The sequence below is a fragment of the Eschrichtius robustus genome, chromosome 1 (genome assembly GCF_028021215.1).
Source record: "Eschrichtius robustus isolate mEscRob2 chromosome 1, mEscRob2.pri, whole genome shotgun sequence".
In the NCBI taxonomy this organism is placed as follows: Eukaryota; Metazoa; Chordata; class Mammalia; order Artiodactyla; family Eschrichtiidae; genus Eschrichtius; species Eschrichtius robustus.
The window spans coordinates 95,608,582-95,626,898 of record NC_090824.1 but is presented as its reverse complement, the minus strand read 5'-3'; the positions used below and the strand labels follow the sequence as shown (position 1 = coordinate 95,626,898).

At 41.0% G+C, this 18,317-nt stretch overlaps 1 protein-coding gene and 2 long non-coding RNA genes across 7 annotated transcripts in view; 1 reads left to right on the top strand and 2 right to left on the bottom strand.

Moving 5' to 3' along the window:
• Positions 1-405: 405 nt before the first annotated feature.
• On the bottom strand, positions 406-4,201 carry LOC137759555 (uncharacterized). Its single transcript, XR_011073112.1, has 2 exons — positions 3,901-4,201; positions 406-990 (listed from the first exon to the last, which is right to left on the bottom strand). It is a non-coding gene; the product is annotated as an uncharacterized lncRNA (long non-coding RNA).
• A 684-nt stretch (positions 4,202-4,885) lies between these two features.
• Positions 4,886-15,970, bottom strand: DUT (deoxyuridine triphosphatase). Of its 3 annotated transcripts, none has more exons than XM_068551105.1 (7): positions 15,604-15,970; positions 15,037-15,175; positions 12,956-13,047; positions 11,249-11,293; positions 6,148-6,222; positions 5,918-5,988; positions 4,886-4,995 (listed from the first exon to the last, which is right to left on the bottom strand). In XM_068551105.1, exons 1-7 carry the CDS (start codon positions 15,887-15,889, stop codon positions 4,939-4,941), a joined length of 765 nt encoding a protein of 254 aa, XP_068407206.1. In that variant the 5' UTR covers positions 15,890-15,970; the 3' UTR covers positions 4,886-4,938. The 3 variants fall into 3 exon arrangements, with proteins under 3 accessions (XP_068407206.1, XP_068407211.1, XP_068407220.1); XM_068551110.1 differs by having other exon boundaries at positions 15,667-15,970; XM_068551119.1 differs by having other exon boundaries at positions 15,682-15,970.
• LOC137769351 (uncharacterized) overlaps positions 15,579-18,317 on the top strand; it is a 141,837-nt gene continuing 139,098 nt past the window's right edge. For all 3 annotated transcript variants that reach the window (XR_011074954.1, XR_011074955.1, XR_011074949.1), the window contains exon 1: positions 15,579-16,558. This is a non-coding gene — a long non-coding RNA (uncharacterized lncRNA). The remainder of the gene's footprint in view (positions 16,559-18,317) is intronic.

Genomic DNA, 18,317 nt, shown 5'->3' with positions numbered 1-18,317 from the left:
CTGAGAATGGTCTATATGACAACTTGGACTCAGTACTTATGTAATTATGTTAATATGTCCAAGGTCCATTAACCCCAAACACAAAACTCCAAGTACCTACATATCTCAGCCCTCTAGTCTTCTCATTCTTTCACTGATAAGATGGAAAATGAATTTGAGGAAATAATCATTTGACATCTCCTGCCAGGTGGGATGGAGATGGTCACGTGGCAAGAAATACAGTACATTCCCTACATACACACGAGTTCCGTTCTGAGAGCGCGTTCATAAGTCCAATTTGTTCCTACGTCCAACAAAGTTAGCCTAGATACCCAACTAACTAACTAACAATCAGCTATACAGCAGAGGATTGTAATAGGTTTATAATACTTTTCACACAAATAATACATAAAAAACAAACACAAAAAATATAACATTTTTAATCTTACAGTACAGTACCTTGAAAAATACAGTAGTATAGCACAACAGCTGGCATACAGGGGCTGGCATCGAGTGAACAAGCAAGAAGAGTTACTGACTGGAGGAGGGAGAGGAGGTGGGAGATGGTAGAGCTGAAGGATCGTCAGCAATAGGAGACGGAGGGCAAGATGCAATTTCACTCATGCCTGACGTTGATGGCAGAGGTTCTGGTTCCTTGCTGGATTCAATTCTATTTACCTTCTTGAAAAAACGATCCAGTGGTGTCTGGGTAGTAGCTCTTTTTTTCTCGTCGTAGATGACACAGTAGCACTGGATTGCATTCTGAATGGCTGCTGCAACCTTTGTGCACCGTTCTGTGTTCAGGTCCTGTGCCTCAAAAACTAACAGTGCCTCCTCAAATAAAGAAAATCCCCTTGCCATTTCCTGCGTCATGAATCTCTTCAGTTCTTCAGTTACTTCTTCTTCCTCTTGTCTCTCTTCATCCTTTCTCTGGGCCTCCAATACCTGGCACTTCTTAGCAGTACCAGCTACATCACCGCTGCTTTTATGCTTGCTTCCGGACATCCTGGGCTTGAAATAAAGATACTGTACTACTGTGCTCTGTACAGTACTGTAAAGTACACAAAAGCAAACCACTTGTAGAGGATGCACATACGTGACAATGTACGCCAGACACATGAACTAACTTACGTGATTGGACATGCAAATGCATGTTCGCATCTTTGAAAGCTTGCAACTTGAAGGTTCGTACATAGGGGACTTACTGTACTGTGTAGGGAAGGTGCTCTGAAATTCAAATCTTGGGCCTTCCCCCACCTGCATCCCCCCATTCATTTAGGCTGCCTGTTTAAATACTAGTATGTAGCTTCCTCTACAGATAGCCACCAAGGGAAATTAACTGAAGGAGCATCAGATTAGTTTGTAGGAGTCTCCCTGATTATTTCTCTTCTGATGTATACAGCACCAAGGACAGGGGTGGATAGTGGGCATCATTAGTGAGTGAGGCAGAACTGTCAAGGGAGAGGAAAACTGCCTAGTTTCTGCCTGGAAAGAAACTGAATGGTAATTGCTATTCAATTTGTAGTTAATTGATAATCAAAGTGCAGCCCTACATGTGAAAATGATGCTTCTCTTTGGTCATCAGTAAAAAACTGGTTTCCTTTGTAGCAGAAAGGAAGACTTGCCCTAATAAAGTGCTGCTTCCTGGTTTTCCTTTGCTACCAACTGAATCTAGCTGATTGAAATAAGGCAAAGCTGAAATGAGCTCAGGAACCAAGCCTTATTAACATAGGGTTTCACTTCCTAGAAAACTGGTCCAGACCACTATTTAGGTGTTCCTATTCTGCAGTTATTCACTGTTCCATCCACTTTTGTTTCATACTCTTTTCTAAACGTTGTACTTCATAATAAAACAAAGTAAAAATATTATAAAATATTTGAACTTTACATACATAACAGAGAAGATGTCTCCAATAATCCCAACCCAACAGACTGTATTGTACTCTTTCACATGGCATTTCCTTTTCTTGCTTTTTCCATGTGGCATTTGCACTTTCTTTGCTTTTTTCACTGTTTTAGGCAAGTTCCATGAGTCTGCCCTATGCCACTGTTAAGGAAAAACAGCTTTTTTCCTTCCTGTGTAGGGAAAAACCTAGTTCTTTCCTAACATCTTTCCTCCCTGTGAGTCTCCTTTACTACTCACAGAAAACACTTCACTTCTGGGCACCAAACGTGTGCAAGCTTTTTCCCACACCAAGCAATTCTCTGACACCAGCTGCGTGTTCTACAATTTCTCAATTCTGACACTGTGTACTTGGAGATAGCCTCAGATACCGCAGGTTAAGGGCTCAGTCCCATAAGTCTGACCACTCTCCCCCAGCCATCCCTCCCACCACCACTTCAGACACCAGCTGCAAGCTCAGGTTTTCACCTGTGCTTCTGACCAACTACAGAAATTCCAAAGACCTCCTCTCCTTGGGGTCGATTAATTTGCTAGAGCAGTTCACAGAACTCAGGAAAACACTTATGTTTACTAGTTTATTATAAAAGGATATGATAAAAGATACAGGTGAAAATACAGATGGGAGAGGTGCAGAGGGCAAGATACATGGGAAGGGGCACGGAGCTTCCATAACCTGTCCAGGCGCACCACTCTCCCAGTGCAACCTGTGAGCTCTCTGAGCCCTATTCTTTTGGGGATTTTATGGAGGCTTCATCACGTAGGAACGATCCATGATTACTTCCAATTTCAGCCCTTCTCCCTTCACAAGAGAATGGGCGGGGCGGGGGCGGGCACGGGGTGGGCACTGAAAATTCTAAGCTTCTGATCATGTCTCGGTCCGTCTTTCCAGTGACCAGCCCTCATTCAGGAGCCATCCGTGTCAGGAACAGAGGTCAAAGACCAATATAGAACAAGAGATGCTCCCAGTATTCTTATCACCAGGGGGTCAGAGACCAATATCTATTTTCTGTTATCTCACAGCCATTCTCTTCTATAGATTAAATTCACTGATCCTAGCTTCAGTCCCTCAGGTCACATATGACAAGCCTAATTCCCTGAGTCTTTAGACTATAAGAACATCTATTATATCCCTGGGACCTTCTGCCACCCCCCACCCCATTCCTCCCATCCCAACAAATACACTTCTCCAGACAAAAACCAAAACTTAAGACAAAAAAAACTCTACACCAGGTCTCTCATCTATCCCCCGTGGATATCATTCTGGTCTCTAACTTTAGAGTAGCTTCAGATCTGAGCATCTTCCTTCAAGTATGGTACCAAGATGGAAACATATTCCGGGTATGAACAAACTAGAGGAAGATTTTCATTAACCATCTCTTCCATTCTATATTCTGTTTACCACTTGAAAGACTGAAGATACTGCAAAGAACATGAGCTTTGAAGCCACAGGACCTGAATTTTAATAGTGGTCATCATTAGCTGAAATGTCTCTGAGCCGATTTTTGTTATCTATTAAAAAAAGTGTTTTATCTGTTCTCCCACAAGCATGTTATGAGAAAGAAATGAGCAGTTTGTAAGTGCTTAATATAGTGGACTTAATGTTAACAGTGTAAGCTAAGACCATATCTCTTGGTAGTCACATCATACTCTTTGTTCTTATTCAACTGTTACTATGTATTGGTCAGGGTTCAGAGAACCTGACTGGCTAGTTTAGCAGAAAAGAATTTATTTAAATTTTACTGACTTCAGAAATAATTTATACCATGACCCAGTACACACATGCACACATAAATATATAATTCAAATAATCTTCACAATATTTACCCATCTGACATGTTGTCCTCTGCAGTTTTTCAATTTTTTTTTTTTTAATGCTAGTTATGACCCACTGAGTTGATTTCATGACTCACTAATGAATCGTGACCCATAGTTACATTTCCAGAGTAATGGAAAACACTACACTGCAGGGTATTAAATGGCCTAGAGAATCACTAGAAGGACAGAAAAAAACCTCTAACCTGTGTTTCCAGGAACTGGGTGGCCAAAAGAGCTGCCAGCTCCAGAAGCATTCCATCTGTATGACCCACACCTGCAAAATGATGCCTTTTGAGTCTCACACTAGTGCATCTGATTGAAAAAGTCCTGGTGTAAAGGGGTTTGGGAAATGCACAAAAGGAAAGCACACCAAAAAGAAGGCTGCAATAGATGTTACTCAAGCTAATTCATGCTGCCGAGACTTACTCAAAGGTACTTGGTTTGGACAAACCCAGTGGCCTAAGCATACCTCTTTACATCTATTTATCCCTATTAAATTGTATATTTTCTTGGATGCAGCCTATTACTGCTACTTCAGTGAGGGAAACTCACATAACTACAGTTTACTTGATAGAATGAAATTCAGAAGAACCAACCAACTGGAAATTCCCAAGTTACATTTCCTTTCACAAACACACCTCTACCCAGTTAACCTAGGGTCTACAAAAAAGGGAGGTTAAAAAAAAAGGAAAAACCTAAAAATAAAAATAATAAACTGAGGATTCTCTTCTTCCCACCCTCACAAAGAATCTTAAGTTTAAAAAGACATTTTTTAGATCACTGAAGAGAAGGGAAGAATTAGGAATAATTTTAACTTCTTTTTATTGTCCTTCAGTTCAGTTTATACAGTAATTTGTATCTGTGAAAGAATTCAAATTTATTGAATGAAAGGCATTGCTTATGATATATAAAGCAATTAAAAAATAAGTTACTGAAGGGGTAATATATAGCGAATTAAATAATACAGGTTTTGGGGTAACTGATGTGCATTTAATTTAAAAGAAACTGCGTGGGGTCACCACACAGATTTATATAACAGTCAAATGCAGAAAAACACAAGGAAGTAAGTTTCTATGTGATCCCAACAGAGGTATCCTTTCCTTGATCATAAGAGAACCAAGTATTTTTAGAAGCTAAAACTGTTAAGTTTACAGAAGTGCAAAACATCAAGACACTTTAAGCAAAGTCTTTATTTTCAAGGAAAAAGTATATTTTCTCATTTTCTGTTCTTGGCATAAATTTTAATTATTTCCAGTGGAACCAAAACCTCCTGAACCCCTTTCAGTGTCATCTAAAACCTGAAAAGACATAAAGGTAGTAAGCCATGTAGTTAATTTCAGATCCTCTTTCAGTTCTCTCCAGCTCCAAATTTGTAAGACTTTTATTCTTGCTATACCATTGTTTCAAAAAGGAGATTACAGAAAATTAAATTTTTTAAGTTTCAGAAATTAAAATATTGAATAAGTTCCAAAAAAGCTAAGGGAACAGTAGAATTTCACAGGCTATTTCAGTGGTTTATTATCCAAAGTAATGCTGTATAATAGCTATGGAAAACATTTCAAGAAATACTAAGATTTTAATTTTGCCTAAAATAGGACTAGTCACATTTTCTACTACAGATGGTCCCCAACTTAGGATGGTTTGACTTATGATTTTTTGACTTTATGATGGTGCGAAAGTGATTTGCATTCGGTAAAAACTGTGCCCCAAATATTGAATTCTGACCTTTTCCTGGACTAGTGGTATACGGTGTGATACTCTTGTGATGCTGGGCAATGGCAGCGAGCTGTAGCCACCAGTCACCCATGCCATCACAAGGGTGAACCACTGATAACACAGCTGTTCTGTACTCATACAACCATTCTGTTTTTCACTTTCAGCATGGCAGTCAATAAATTACATGAGATATTCAACACTTTCTTATAAAACAGGCTTTGTGGTAGATGCCTTTTGTCCAACTGTAGGTTAACGTAAGCATTCTGAGCACGTTTAAGTTAGGCTAGGCTAAGCTATGATGTTCAGTAGGTTAGATGTATTAAGTGCATTTTCAACTTAAGATATTTTCAAGTTATGATGGATTTATTGGGATGTAATCCCATTGTTAAGTCGAGGAAGATCTGTATTTAGTTACAAATAGCATATTAAATCCTCAAAATTTTATTTTTCCTTCACTTAAGATGTTATATCATTTATTCCCTATTCAGCTTTTATGATACTTACTTGAACTTCCTCTATTTCTGGGTAAAATATCCGTTCACAAATGAGCTGTGCAATTCGATCACCCTTTTTGACTTCAAAGGAAAAAAACAAAACAATTTATTACTGATATTGAGGCATTCTCTGTATCCTGCCCTGTACAGTACAATGAGAATTAGAGTAGTATGTGTTACTTAGACATACATAACTTGGAAAACTCACTGCACTTATGTGACTGCATGTATTTGACATACCTTCGAACTTTTCTTTGCCAAAATTAAACAGTACAACACCAACATTTCCTCTATAATCTTCATCTATGACACCAGCTAGAAAAAAGAAAAATAATATTAGCTTGGTTTATGGTACCGAAAGACTAAGGGTATATGATTACCTCAAAATCATTCCTAAGTAGCTCTGAGAGTTTTATCCTTACAACGAATATGTGAATCTTGCTCTGGTATTATGTAAAGCCTCAAAACTAAGAAATTACTAAAATGCAAATAAGAATTAAGAAAGTGGTCCTAATTTTCCAACCAGTCATTCTTACAAATGGTGACCACTACCTACTCTAAATTGGGAGTAGGCACTTAGCATCTCAGACAAGTCATCCTGAATTGCTCTCTCCAATCCTACTGTCTATTTGTGGCACACCTGCCCAAAAGACTAGGAGAAAATTATGATTTGGGTTTTAAAGGCTTCTCCTGGTAGCAACTTCCCACTAACATCCAGATTGAAATATGATTGAGTCATAAATAAAAATGTCAAAAAGCCTAAAGATCTGCAGTAGAGTAAGTCAATGTTAAGCAGCAGTCTAGCAAATATCAGAACATTCCATTTTTATAATGAAAATGGAGCTGAATCATTCAGTTCACATTCCTCTTCTCCTTTTAATTTAAGCTACCAGCCTTTCTCAGAGCATGATCTCTCAGAAGACATTAGCACATAAGCTTAATAATGAGTACACTTTTACACAGAACCGTGTGTAATTAGTACCTGTTTGAGATTATAAACACAAAGGCAGCAAATCTTTGCAGGGGAGAAACTTGAGCCAGGGCCCTGCCTTGGCCCAGAAAAGTACATTTACCAGACTTGCTAGCATTTATCTTTGGTCCAAGAATCCAAAACATTTCCATAAACACAAGCACAGATAATATAGGTGCACCAGGCCTTCTCATTTCCTTTTTTAATATTGAGACATAATTCAACGGTTCTTAGCATAATCAAAGTTGTGCAAACACGACCACAATCAATTTTAGAACATTTTTATTACCACAAAAAGAAACCCCCTACCTGTTAGCAGTCACTCTCCTACCCCCTTCATCCCCCTCAGTGCCTGTCTCCTTTTATACATGTTAATTCTTTCCCCCCAGTTTGTAAAATGCTGGATAGGATTCATGTGAATCTAATTAAACGTACCTCCATGTCACATCTTACAGCTTCTTACTAACACCTCACTTCTTTAAAAAACAAAACAAAACTCTTATCAAAGAAGAGAAAAGAAAATAAAAAGAATCAGGAATTTAGCTCAATGGGCACTAATGCTGGTTGGTCAGACTCATAATTATTTGAAGGTCAACTGAAAAAAATTTTTTTTTCTTTTTTAGAACAAGGGTAAGCATCCCCTTTCAATTTTCTCATGTAGGGGTAAAAAAAAAGCAAAATTTTAAAAAGTTCCACCATGGGGAAAAATATTCAGAAAACCAACATTTTAGATTTTTCCAGTGGATTAGAGTAGAAGTTTAAATGAACCCCTGTGGTTTACGCATGAATTACTAGGGATCAGTGAAACTGAACTTAAGCACTTCTTAAAAGGTTCCTGATACAACACTTTTAAGAGTTTGAATTAAAGATAAACACATTTTTAACAGTGAGAAGGGTGAGTATAAAAGTGGCTGAAAGTGGTTCATATCATGTCTAGACTGAAGGAAACAGTATTCTTTTCTGGTTCTACAGCAATAAAACTTTGACCAATTCAAAAAATACTGAAGCTTGGCATCTTTCCCCACTGCCAGTTGATCATTAAATTAGTCCTTGATATTTATTGAAAGAATGGATATAAAAATGAGACCAGCTGTTTTCTATATTATCTAGATGTAGAAAGTTTCAGCTGCAGGAACAGTTTAGATCAGAGTTAATGAAGGAACCCCTCAGCAGCAGGTCATTCCATGCCTCCCATGCCGGAACAAATGACCACACGAGGCCTTGGCATCTCCATGTGGGAGTGCTGAAGTACAGGCTAGCACTCATTCACCTAGAATGCATTAGATGAAGGCAATGTGGGCTGACTTCTGAACTCTTGTTTCATTACCCAAATAGTACAAATACATATGAAGTAAAGGCCAATAATGTTCCCCAACCCTCCCTCAGGTAGCCAATGTTACAATAATATATTTTACACATTTTTTTCCACCTAAAATATTATTGATATCCTTGGGGAGTAATATATCTAAAAGTCATTCTTTTAGATCCAAGATATGGAAATACAGCACCGTTATTTCTAACTATTCTCTTATGTAACATCAGACATTCAGGTCGTTTTCACATTTTTCCCATAATAATCAAGGCAGTCCTTTACATACGTTCTTGAGTATTAGTGTTTTTTATTCTCATCAAATAGTTTCAAAAAAGCACTTTCCTGGGTTGAAGGGTGTGTATATTTAAAATTTTAATAGATATCGCTAGATAACTTTGCAAAAAAGGTATAGCAATTCAAATTTCTATCAGCGACATTTAAGAATGCCCATTTCCAAACTCCCTGACAGTACCAGATAGTAGCAATCTTTTAAATTCTGGCCAACCTGATGAGTAAAAAATGGTATCTCATGGCTTTATTTACATTTCCCTGATGACTAGTGAGGCTCGGCTTTTTTCGTCCTCATGTTCATCGCACATTTGCTCGTCCTCTTGTACATTTTATGATCAGTTTTGTTTTTTTCTTATCTGTTTGGATATTTAACTCTTTTTCATATGACTTGCAAGTATTTATTTGTTTACTTTATGGTATCTTCTACCATACAAAAACACTCCCTTTTGTAAAGGCCTTTGCTATGTATCTGTAAAGTAGTCCTATCACACTTACATGTTTGGGTGTCTTGAATTCTGCAAAGCCAGATTATCTACCTAGATTTTATGCTTGGCACACAAAAGTTTGAAAAGTCCTTAACTAAAAGAAATGAAGTCATTTGAAGTCAATTAAAATGTATAACAAAAAAAAGGCCTTTCTTTTTTTTTAAGTATGAATGCCAATAGTATAAAAAAAAAATCTAATAGTTCTAAGTTCATTTATTACTTATTACTCAAAGGCAAACTGACCTTCAAGAAAAACACAAGACTTACTCCTTTTCTACATAAGGGACATAAACATCAGGGATATTTCTCTTCATGAGAAAGCAGAAAGTATTTTGAAGTTATCACCGGAAAAATCATGCATTGGAACTGGCAGAGTGATTAACTGACTTCAGGCAAAAGTTTTACTGTGTCAAGACTTTGGCATGTCATTTGTTGGAAACCCTCTTTAGTGAAAACTATCCACACCTACCAGATGTGAATTCTGAACGGAATCCTGCATACTCAACTTTTCCCTTTGACCCTTATTTACAGCCTGGGATTTCTAACAACATCCCTCTTCTGAAATAAAAACTGTGGCCAACTATGATAAACTTGTGCCTAACAGACATTTCTAAGATACTGTGCATCCAAGAACACACCACAATGTGATTGTGTGAATACCACACCAACCACCAGGCAAACTAACTTTCCACTGCTTTTACATGAATTTTTTTCAGAGGATTGTTTTAAACAGAGCAAAAATTAGTAACAAAGTCGGAAAAAAAGTTTCCATTTAAAAAATAAAAGATCTGATAAGTCCCTAAGGGACAGGAAATATTAGATACATTATCATTCAATCTTCCCATCCTTCAGGGACAAACACACTAATTTTCATTGTTACAGATGAGGAAACTGAGGCTCAGAAAAGTTAAGTAATAACTAGCTTGTTAGTGACAAAGCTGGGGCCCAAATCCTGTTGTTATTCCAAAGCTCATGTTCCTTTCACAACCCTTTGAAATTTATTTAAAAATATATACATACAGTCTTTTACATCCTTAAGTTATAGGCCTAAGTGACCATACTGACCTTGTAAAAGTATTTTTGAAAGTCAAGCATAACTGAACCCAGGCAATCCTCAGCCCCCGAGGTCCGTCCATCTCAGTCAAACTCTGCTCCTCTTCAGTCCCTAAGACCTACTTTTAGGCTCCCGACTTGCCCCACAGCACCATCTAGTGACACCATGGGGAGACAGCCCAGGGACAGGCCTCAGCCACATGTTAACCCCTGAAGTGCAGGTAACAGTGAGCTAATTCAGGGCAGGGCTCCGCTGGTGGAGGGAAGGGGCAGGGTGATTCACAGTATTTAACTGCAGTGGAAAGAACAAGGGGATTGGAATAATATGGATGGATTCCAGTTTTTAACGTGTCAACTTGGGCTCATTTCCTTTTTTTTTTAATAAATTTATTCATTTATTTATTTTTGGCTGTGCTGGGTCATCGTTGGTGTGTGTAGGCTTTTCTCTAGTTGCGGTGAGCGGGGGTTACTCTTCATTGCGATGTGCGGGCTTCTCTTGTTGCAGAGCATGGGCCCTAGAGCACATGGGCTTCAGCAGTTGTGGCATGTGGGCTCAGTAGTTGTGGCTCACGGGCTCTAGAGTGCAGGCTCAGTAGTTGTGGCGCACGGGCTTAGTTGCTCCACGGCATGTGGGATCTTCCTGGACCAGGGCTCGAACCCGTATCCCCTGCATTGGCAGGCGGATTCTTAACCACTGGGCCGCCAGGGAAGTCCCAACTTGGGCTCATTTCTAAGCCAGTTTCCTGGTCTGTTAAAAAGTAGCTTTGTAAAAACGGCAAGAGGTGGAGAATTTAGCATATGCACTTATCCGAGGGCCAGGATGTCTTGTTAGAGAAGCACTCACTACAGTTGCTTAAATAATGATATAAAAGCTTTTCCTTTCCTTATAATAACAAACTTCCTTCTATGAATAGAGTCATTTTTGGACTAAATGCTGATTATCACTAAACCAAGGCAAAATCCTATCTGTCAGATAGTGTCTAGCTTATTAGGAAAATAACATGCATTTCACATAATGGTCATTAAAAAATTAGACATACTCAAATAGCATTTAAAACTATATCATAGCTGTAACTTCAGAGACAGAAATTTCTAAAAGGCAAGACACAACAAAAATCATTTTCTTTTCTTGATGATAAAAATAAAATTTGTCATTTGATTACTGCCTCTTAAGCAAAGACAAAGTAAGCACTTGCAAATATTTACAGAATAAAAATGTAAATGTATTACCTCCTACATCTATGAAGTGTTTTGCAGCCAAGCCAGAACGTGGAGCTACAAAACAAAAAAGGAGAAATTGACTGTCTTAAGAGGGAAGGGCAATACTGAATATAATTGACAGAATTTAAGCATGTCGCTCTCATCTCCTATAACATCCGTATCTGAATCTTAATCTTAGCAGATGGCTCTGAATTAAACATGTATTTATCACATTGTATTACCAAAGTAGAAAAGAACAGTTTAGAAAATGTTGACAAGGTTTGATTCAAAACCAAGTTAAACCACTCCAGCATGTCTTTAGGCAACTGAGGATCTATGGTGGGGAAGCTGTGGACCGCTGGAATGAACTGGGAGGTGAACAAGTGGGGACAACTGTAGACAACTCTGTCCAGACGTCTGGTCACAAAGGGAGGATGGTAGCTGGCAGGGACATGGGGCAGAGGAAGAGGACTTTTATTTTAAGGTAGGAAATCAGAGCATGTTGCAGTATGGGAACAGACATACATGGGAACATGCAGGATGGGAACATCATACTGGGAAGAAGGCAGAGAGAGAGAGAGAGAGAGGCATAAACGCAACCACAGAGTAGCAGAGCTTAGCCTAGAACTTGGAACTTCTACTCATAATTCAGATGCCAAAAGACATGTTTGTATGAAACATATGAACCAGAGTAAGAAGCTAAGTTTATACCTTATTCTTGCTGACTTGAGCATCAGACCTACCATTAATTACCTTAACTTCTAGTATTTTATTCCAGAATAACCTAAATCAGGCACTTTGTCAATAAATGCTACACCTTCCTGCCTTCACTGTTATTTCACCCCATCTCCTAACTGCCCCCCCCCAAAAAATACACTAAAAATACAGTCAGTGCTGCCAAAAAGAGATGAAGAGAGAGCTCATCTCATTTTTCTTTTAAAGGCTGAAGTATTAGCAGTTCTCTGACTCATGGCTAACAAGATTCCCCCGGGGATCACAGTTCCATTTGCTCCTTTATGTTTACTCTGAAGTTAGCAAGTAATTATGCTCTTGAAAAGAAGTTTTAAACTCTTTCTATAGTGACAACTGACTCGGGGCAGAAAAGTCAAACCTGTTGACCTGCCCTGCATTTTGTCCTCTCTCCTCCCACTGTGAGGCATTTCTCTCTAGTGCACTGAAGTGCATCCCTTACCTAGCACACCCCATGAGAGGATACCCAAAGGGGGAAAGGCTAAGGGGCCTGATGTTTTCAGGGGTTAGAAACTTTACTCTCATAAGATGCCATGTGCCATTATCCTGAGCCTGCCTCTTTTTTCTTATAAAACAAATACCACCTTCACAAAGAAATCTGACTTCATATGCAATCTGATCCTTGAAGGGGGAGTTGGTGGTAAGACTGGAAAAAGCACCAGTTAAAAATCACCTATACTTTCACTTTTTCTCACAGTGAGTAGTTGTGAAAACAACCTCCTGGGCCAATGTGAGTGTCCTAAAAGCTTAAGTAAAGGAATTGAAAGAATAAAAAAAAAAAAAACAAAGCGATAGAGACAAAAGTAGATATGTAAAGGAAAGTTTTCAAATGACTGCAATTGCCATCACAGGTGGCACGTCTTTATTTTAGGACACAGGCCGAGCAATACCCCTTCCCTCATTTATACCCCAAATGAAACTAAGATGAAAGAACATATCACAAAGGAAGAGCCTGACAAGGAGTTACCTGTGTCTCAAATCACTTACCTACTCTCCCATAGCACCCAGAAGGAAGAGCTATCTGAATGTCTGTTTTCACAAGGGCTTTCTCCATAGGTGGTACTGTGTAATCATAGGCACTAGGAAAATAATGAAAGATAACTGGTATTTAGATATAGTAATCCTCTGTGCATTTTTTGGTGAAAGAGGTGACATGTAAATGTATTCTCCCCTGAACAAAATTTTGTTGGCAAATTGAGGTAATTATTTAGCAGGAGGGGGCTGAAAGGCAGACTTTAAAAGGTACATGCTTCACTAACATGGTATGAAAAGAGGAAAATAAAGAACCAAGAAAGAAGGGTAGATAATAGCAAATAATAGCTAACATTTATTAAGCCCTTACTGTGTGCCAGGCACAGTTCTGATTGCTTTGTATAACTCATTTTATTCTCACAACAATCCTCTAATCATTAGGGAAAACATGTAGAAGGAAAGGAGAAAATAGATGGCCAACATAAATGGTGGTGGTGGGCAGGGGGTAGGTTCAGCTGTGTTGCATCTGTTCTGGTCTTGGTAGTATACCAAGCTTACCAAGCGGTGGCCATGAACTTCACTGGCTGAGGGAGAGAGCTGACCACTGTGAACAGGCCCTGGAGATGGACACTACTGAGGAACTGATTCTCTAAGGTCCACCCACCAAATACTGCTACTTTGTTATTACTGTAGCCCTCTCCTTGATAGAAATTTAAGAGATTTTACAATAAGCAGAACTGGAAGTTACTTTTGAGCCCTTAATTAAGACTGGTAAAGTGGTGCTATATTTTTACTTCTTTCATTGGAATTTCCTCTCTTGAAATAGTTAAAACTCTATAATTTATCGAAGAGATATTTCCATGTCTATTTCAGTATACAGAAAGTCACCTGTGTTAGGAGGATGCTTACAAAGTATCTTAAATCGAAGTCTCTCCTAAGACTCACAACAGCGCCCAGATATGGTGTAGTCAATGTACATCACTCTACTTTTATTCATGAAAGTAAGGGACTGAACTATATCCATTTCAGCTACAACAGTCTATACCTCACTTTTCTTTTTCCTTCTTTTCTCCCACTATCATCACATACTCCTTTCTTCCCTTCTGTGGTACTTATGACTTAGACCAGTGGTTCTCACATTAGAATTATCTGGGATGCTTTAAAATAAATCCTAAGGCTTGGGATTTAGTCATGTAATCAACACCCCCTCCTCCCCAATATCACTTTTCACCTACCTTAATGGTTCTAAGAACTGGGGACAGTAGTCAAGTGGGAAAAAAAGCACTGAATTCAGGGTCAAAAATTCTATTATATTCAAGCCCTTGGGCAATCAATTCATCTCTTCACAAACTCCCACATCTGTAAAAAGTACCACTCATCTACTTCAGGATTGTTGTTGAGTATTAAATACAATAGCACATGTGCCAGTTTTTAGTACAGGTAAAAAGTGCTGTACACGAGAGAAGGTGGTAGTATTACCAACATCCCTGCTTTTCATATTTGGACCCTTTTGGAAATTTCCAGTCCTCGGAGTGAACCTAAATACGGACATATAGAGAAATGTTACTAACCCTTAAAGGCAGAAGCAACTTTCATTAATCTTTCTTAGCTACCTTATTACCTAAGAACCTAGGCTCCTACTGTGGCATTTCTTTCTACTGAGCACAGCATCACTCTCAGGCCACTCCTTGAAGGCCAAAGTGGGCCTTCTTCATCTCTACTTTCCACTTAGAAAGGGCGCAATAAATGTTGCAAAATAAATAACACCTGGGCGGACATTCATTGGTATTTACCACTCCACACTCTGCCCAAATCCGTATTTAATTTATGCTAAAGAGGAAAGCTAAAATTTTCAACATTAAAAAAAGGCAGAAACCCTATATAATGCAAAAAGCGTTTGTTTCTGTACTTTTAAGCGGCTGTTTCAAGCTTTGGCAGCAGCGGGCTGGAATGTAAGCTAAGCTGAGAGCGCTATATCTCGGGAACTGGGACTTCTCCGCGAGAGATAAGGATGACGGGACAGAAGGCGGCCCTCTCAGCCTCTTCGCCCGGGCCGGCCTTCCTCGCGGACGCGGGCGGACAGGGCGCCCACTCACCTGTATAGGTCATAGCCCGCGGCGCGCTCGGACCCCCTGGTCGGAGCGGTGGCGTGCTCCGAAAGCCGGACAAAGCGGAGCCGCATGCCGCCCTCCTCCGCAGGCCGGGCCCGTTTGCTGGGGGAGATGACTTGTGCCTCTTGAGAGCAGGGCATGGCAGGGCAGAATGTGAGCACGAGGGAACAGGAGAGAGCAGGATGAGTGCAGCGCGCCGTTTCTAAACTTCCCGCCAACAACTCCCCGCCCCGCCCCACCCCCACCCCCACCCCCTCGGACGAGCCCACGGTTCTGGCTGAGAGGGGAGATGGGTCTCAAATTTGGGGCTGGAAATCCTCCTCGGAAGAGATCTGGGAACAGAAAGCACTGAGCCTTTTAAAGCTTTCCAAACTCAATGCATGGATCCAAAGTTAGTGGCAGCTTCTCTGGCCTTGCCCTCACCCCAAAATAGAAAACCATTCCCCTTCCCCATGAGGAGACGCGAATGAACTCGCTCCCGCGCCGCTGGGGCTGCGGTCCCTCCCACTCCCCCCCAACGCCCAAAGCCCAAGGGCTGCCTCGGGTCCTGACTGTTGGCTTGCTGGCTCCCAGCTTCCCCACGCTGTGTTCTTCCAGCCTGGGCCCCGACATTACTGGCGCTGCGGCAACCTCGGCTCAGACTGCGGGCGCTGGTCAGCGGCCGGAGCGCCGGGAGCTGCACGGCCCCCCGCGGGGCGGGATCCAGGGGCGAGCCTGGCCAGGAGAGCCCTGCGGCCTCCGTCCCCGGTCTTGCCTGGCGCGCGCCGTTAAACACAGAGCGGAGCAAAGACGGAAGGAAATGGTAGCCGAGCACTGAGCGAGGGCAGAGGGAAGTCATTTGCCCGGGTTTGGGCGCAGGTTGGCGCCGCTCCTGCAGGCGCGCGCCAAGTCTGCACCGAAAGACGCGTCCCAGTCAAATGACCTCGGAAGCAGTAACCGCCGGCGTCTGACGAGGGGCGCACGGAGGCGGCGCATCAACAGCCCTCGGGCGGGCGTAGGCCCGGGTTCTCCCGGAAAGCTGTGCACTCGGCGTCCTGAATCTCGCTGCTGCCTACGGCTGCCTCTGCCTCCCTCTGTCGACCCTCACCTTTCATCTGGCGCTGGTTTTCCGAGGTCCGGACCCAGCGCTATGCCGATTTACCTGGGGCGGTGCAGCCCGCGGCCATGACTCGCCGGCTTCTAATCTCAGGGGCCCCAACAGCCACGGAACCGCATCACGATGCCCGTAACGGTCACCGCTCAGTGCTGCGCCCTAGGCGGTGGGCAAGGCAGCGAGTTCGATTTCCTTCCAACACTGAAGAGTGCAAGCTGGAGTGTTGTTTATTCTCAAAGGGGGCGGGGGACACAGTCTTGAGGATAACCACGGGGACATCTCGGTTGAAATCCTATCACTCTTTCGGATGACCCCACAGGAGCACAGAGGAGGACCCCTGTGGCTGTGATTCGAACAAAGGTTCCGGGCCACACTGGTATAATTTACAGTGGAGATGAGTCAATAACTTTTCAGGTAATTGTAAATTGATTTTTCTAGGATACAAGTATCTCCACTTACCTCTGGAACTGACGCTAAAATCTCAAAACTAAATTGTAATGCATTTTGTCAAAAGAAATACAAACTATAGGGCAGTTTTAGGAAAATGACAAACAAAAAGTTAGGGAATTGTTGGGGAAGTTTTCAGACTTCCTGGCTGTGCCTTTCCTTACAGGCCCCACCTTTTCGGTCTCCTTCACTGGCTCTTCCTCTTAAATGCTGGAATTCCTCTGTGCGAGGAATGATCTATTTACACTCTTCACCCATGGCTTTAAGTATCTGTACTCTGAGGACTCCCCAAATTTATACCTATAGCAAGGTGATCTGGGCCCTCTTCTTCAACCTTCTCTAGAGCCATCTGGCTCTCCCCTGCTGCTCCTGGCCACAGTGGCATTCTAACAGTTTCTAGACCCACGAGCCTTTCCTGCCTGGGAGTCTGTACACATCCTTCCTTGGTTTATGCTCCATGTGTTTCAAGTCTCACTCATCTCTGAAAGACCTTCCCTGACAAACAACTGAAGTAGCTGCCCTTTGTTTCCCTCACCACCATTTTCTAGCACACAATCAGTTTTTTTCTATTCACACCACTTGTTACTGCAATCTGTATCTTTTCTATGTATTTATTTTCTTCTTCATTGTCTATTTGCTCTAGAAGACAGAAGCTCCATGAGGGCAGGGACCAAACGTGTCTTCATTCACCATTGTACTCCTGGGGCCTAGCTTAGTGCCTGGCTCAGAATGTGCTTGATAACTACTTGTTGTATGAATGAATGAGTGATAAGAGATCTCACTGCCTATTCCATCGGGACCCTGCATATGATCTCAAAGTCTTCTGATTTTTCCGTCCATTCCTTTAATTTTTAATTAAAAGTTTTCTCCATATAATGCTTTTTCAAGGTCTACACTGAAAAACATCAATCCCTTCCCAACCCCTCCACGAACACCCTCCCTCAAATCTCACTCCTCAGGGGCAATACTTCCAACTTTTTTTGGCTCTTTCTATTGGAATCTACCTCCCTTTTTCTAAATTATATGTTGCTATTTATTTTTTTAATGGCATAGAAATGACCTTCTGAATTAGAGTAGTTGAGGATTAAATCTCTTAACCCCCTCTCCACCGCATTCTGCCAATAGTTTTGTAACAATTTTTTGTGTAAGTCAGCAGTTAGTATTTACTTTATCATGACTGTTAAATATCGACTTCAGAGACAAGTAATATGATAGGAGTATTTCGTTTTTTTACACCTGTCCCCCTCAAGTTTATAACTGCCTTATTTTCCTATTTGTCTTTATTGGTGATGGTGTTTTTGATTCACACATTGCTTGTTTTTTCCAAATGTTCCAGTGATCCTATACCTTAAACATCTGTCACATCAAATGAAACACTGAAACTTAAATCCCCTATCAGTTCAGATTTTCCCTCCCTCACTTCTCTATTCTTTTGCTCTGGTCTGTGCAAGTGACCCACTAGTCCTGGTGAATAACTGTTATCCTGGGACTTCCCTTTGCCCCTATCTTATGTTGGAGCCCTGGTTTTATGGCTCTAGTATCTTCCTTTTAGTTTACTTCCTCATTTTGCTGAAGTACTTTCTTTAGTAATTTCCTAAGGAAGTTTGCACTAAAGATAGTTTGAGTCCTTGCATATCCTAAAATGTAGTGACTGTAATGACTTCCTTTACCCAGACCCACACAAAAATCTCACTTCATTCATGAAACTTCCTTAGAACCAGTAGTG

What these genes read in the sequence shown, in the direction of transcription:
- DUT (XM_068551105.1), bottom strand. Translation starts at nt 15,889, where the DNA reads ATGACTTCCCTCTGCCCTCGCTCAGTGCTCGGCTACCATTTCCTTCCG. An exon ending in TGGGAGCCAGCAAGCCAACA is followed by an intron (nt 15,176 to 15,603) that starts GTCAGGACCCGA and finishes CCTGCTCTCAAG; the next exon opens with AGGCACAAGTCATCTCCCCC. An exon ending in TGGGTGCTATGGGAGAGTAG is followed by an intron (nt 11,294 to 12,955) that starts GTAAGTGATTTG and finishes TTTGTTTTGTAG; the next exon opens with CTCCACGTTCTGGCTTGGCT.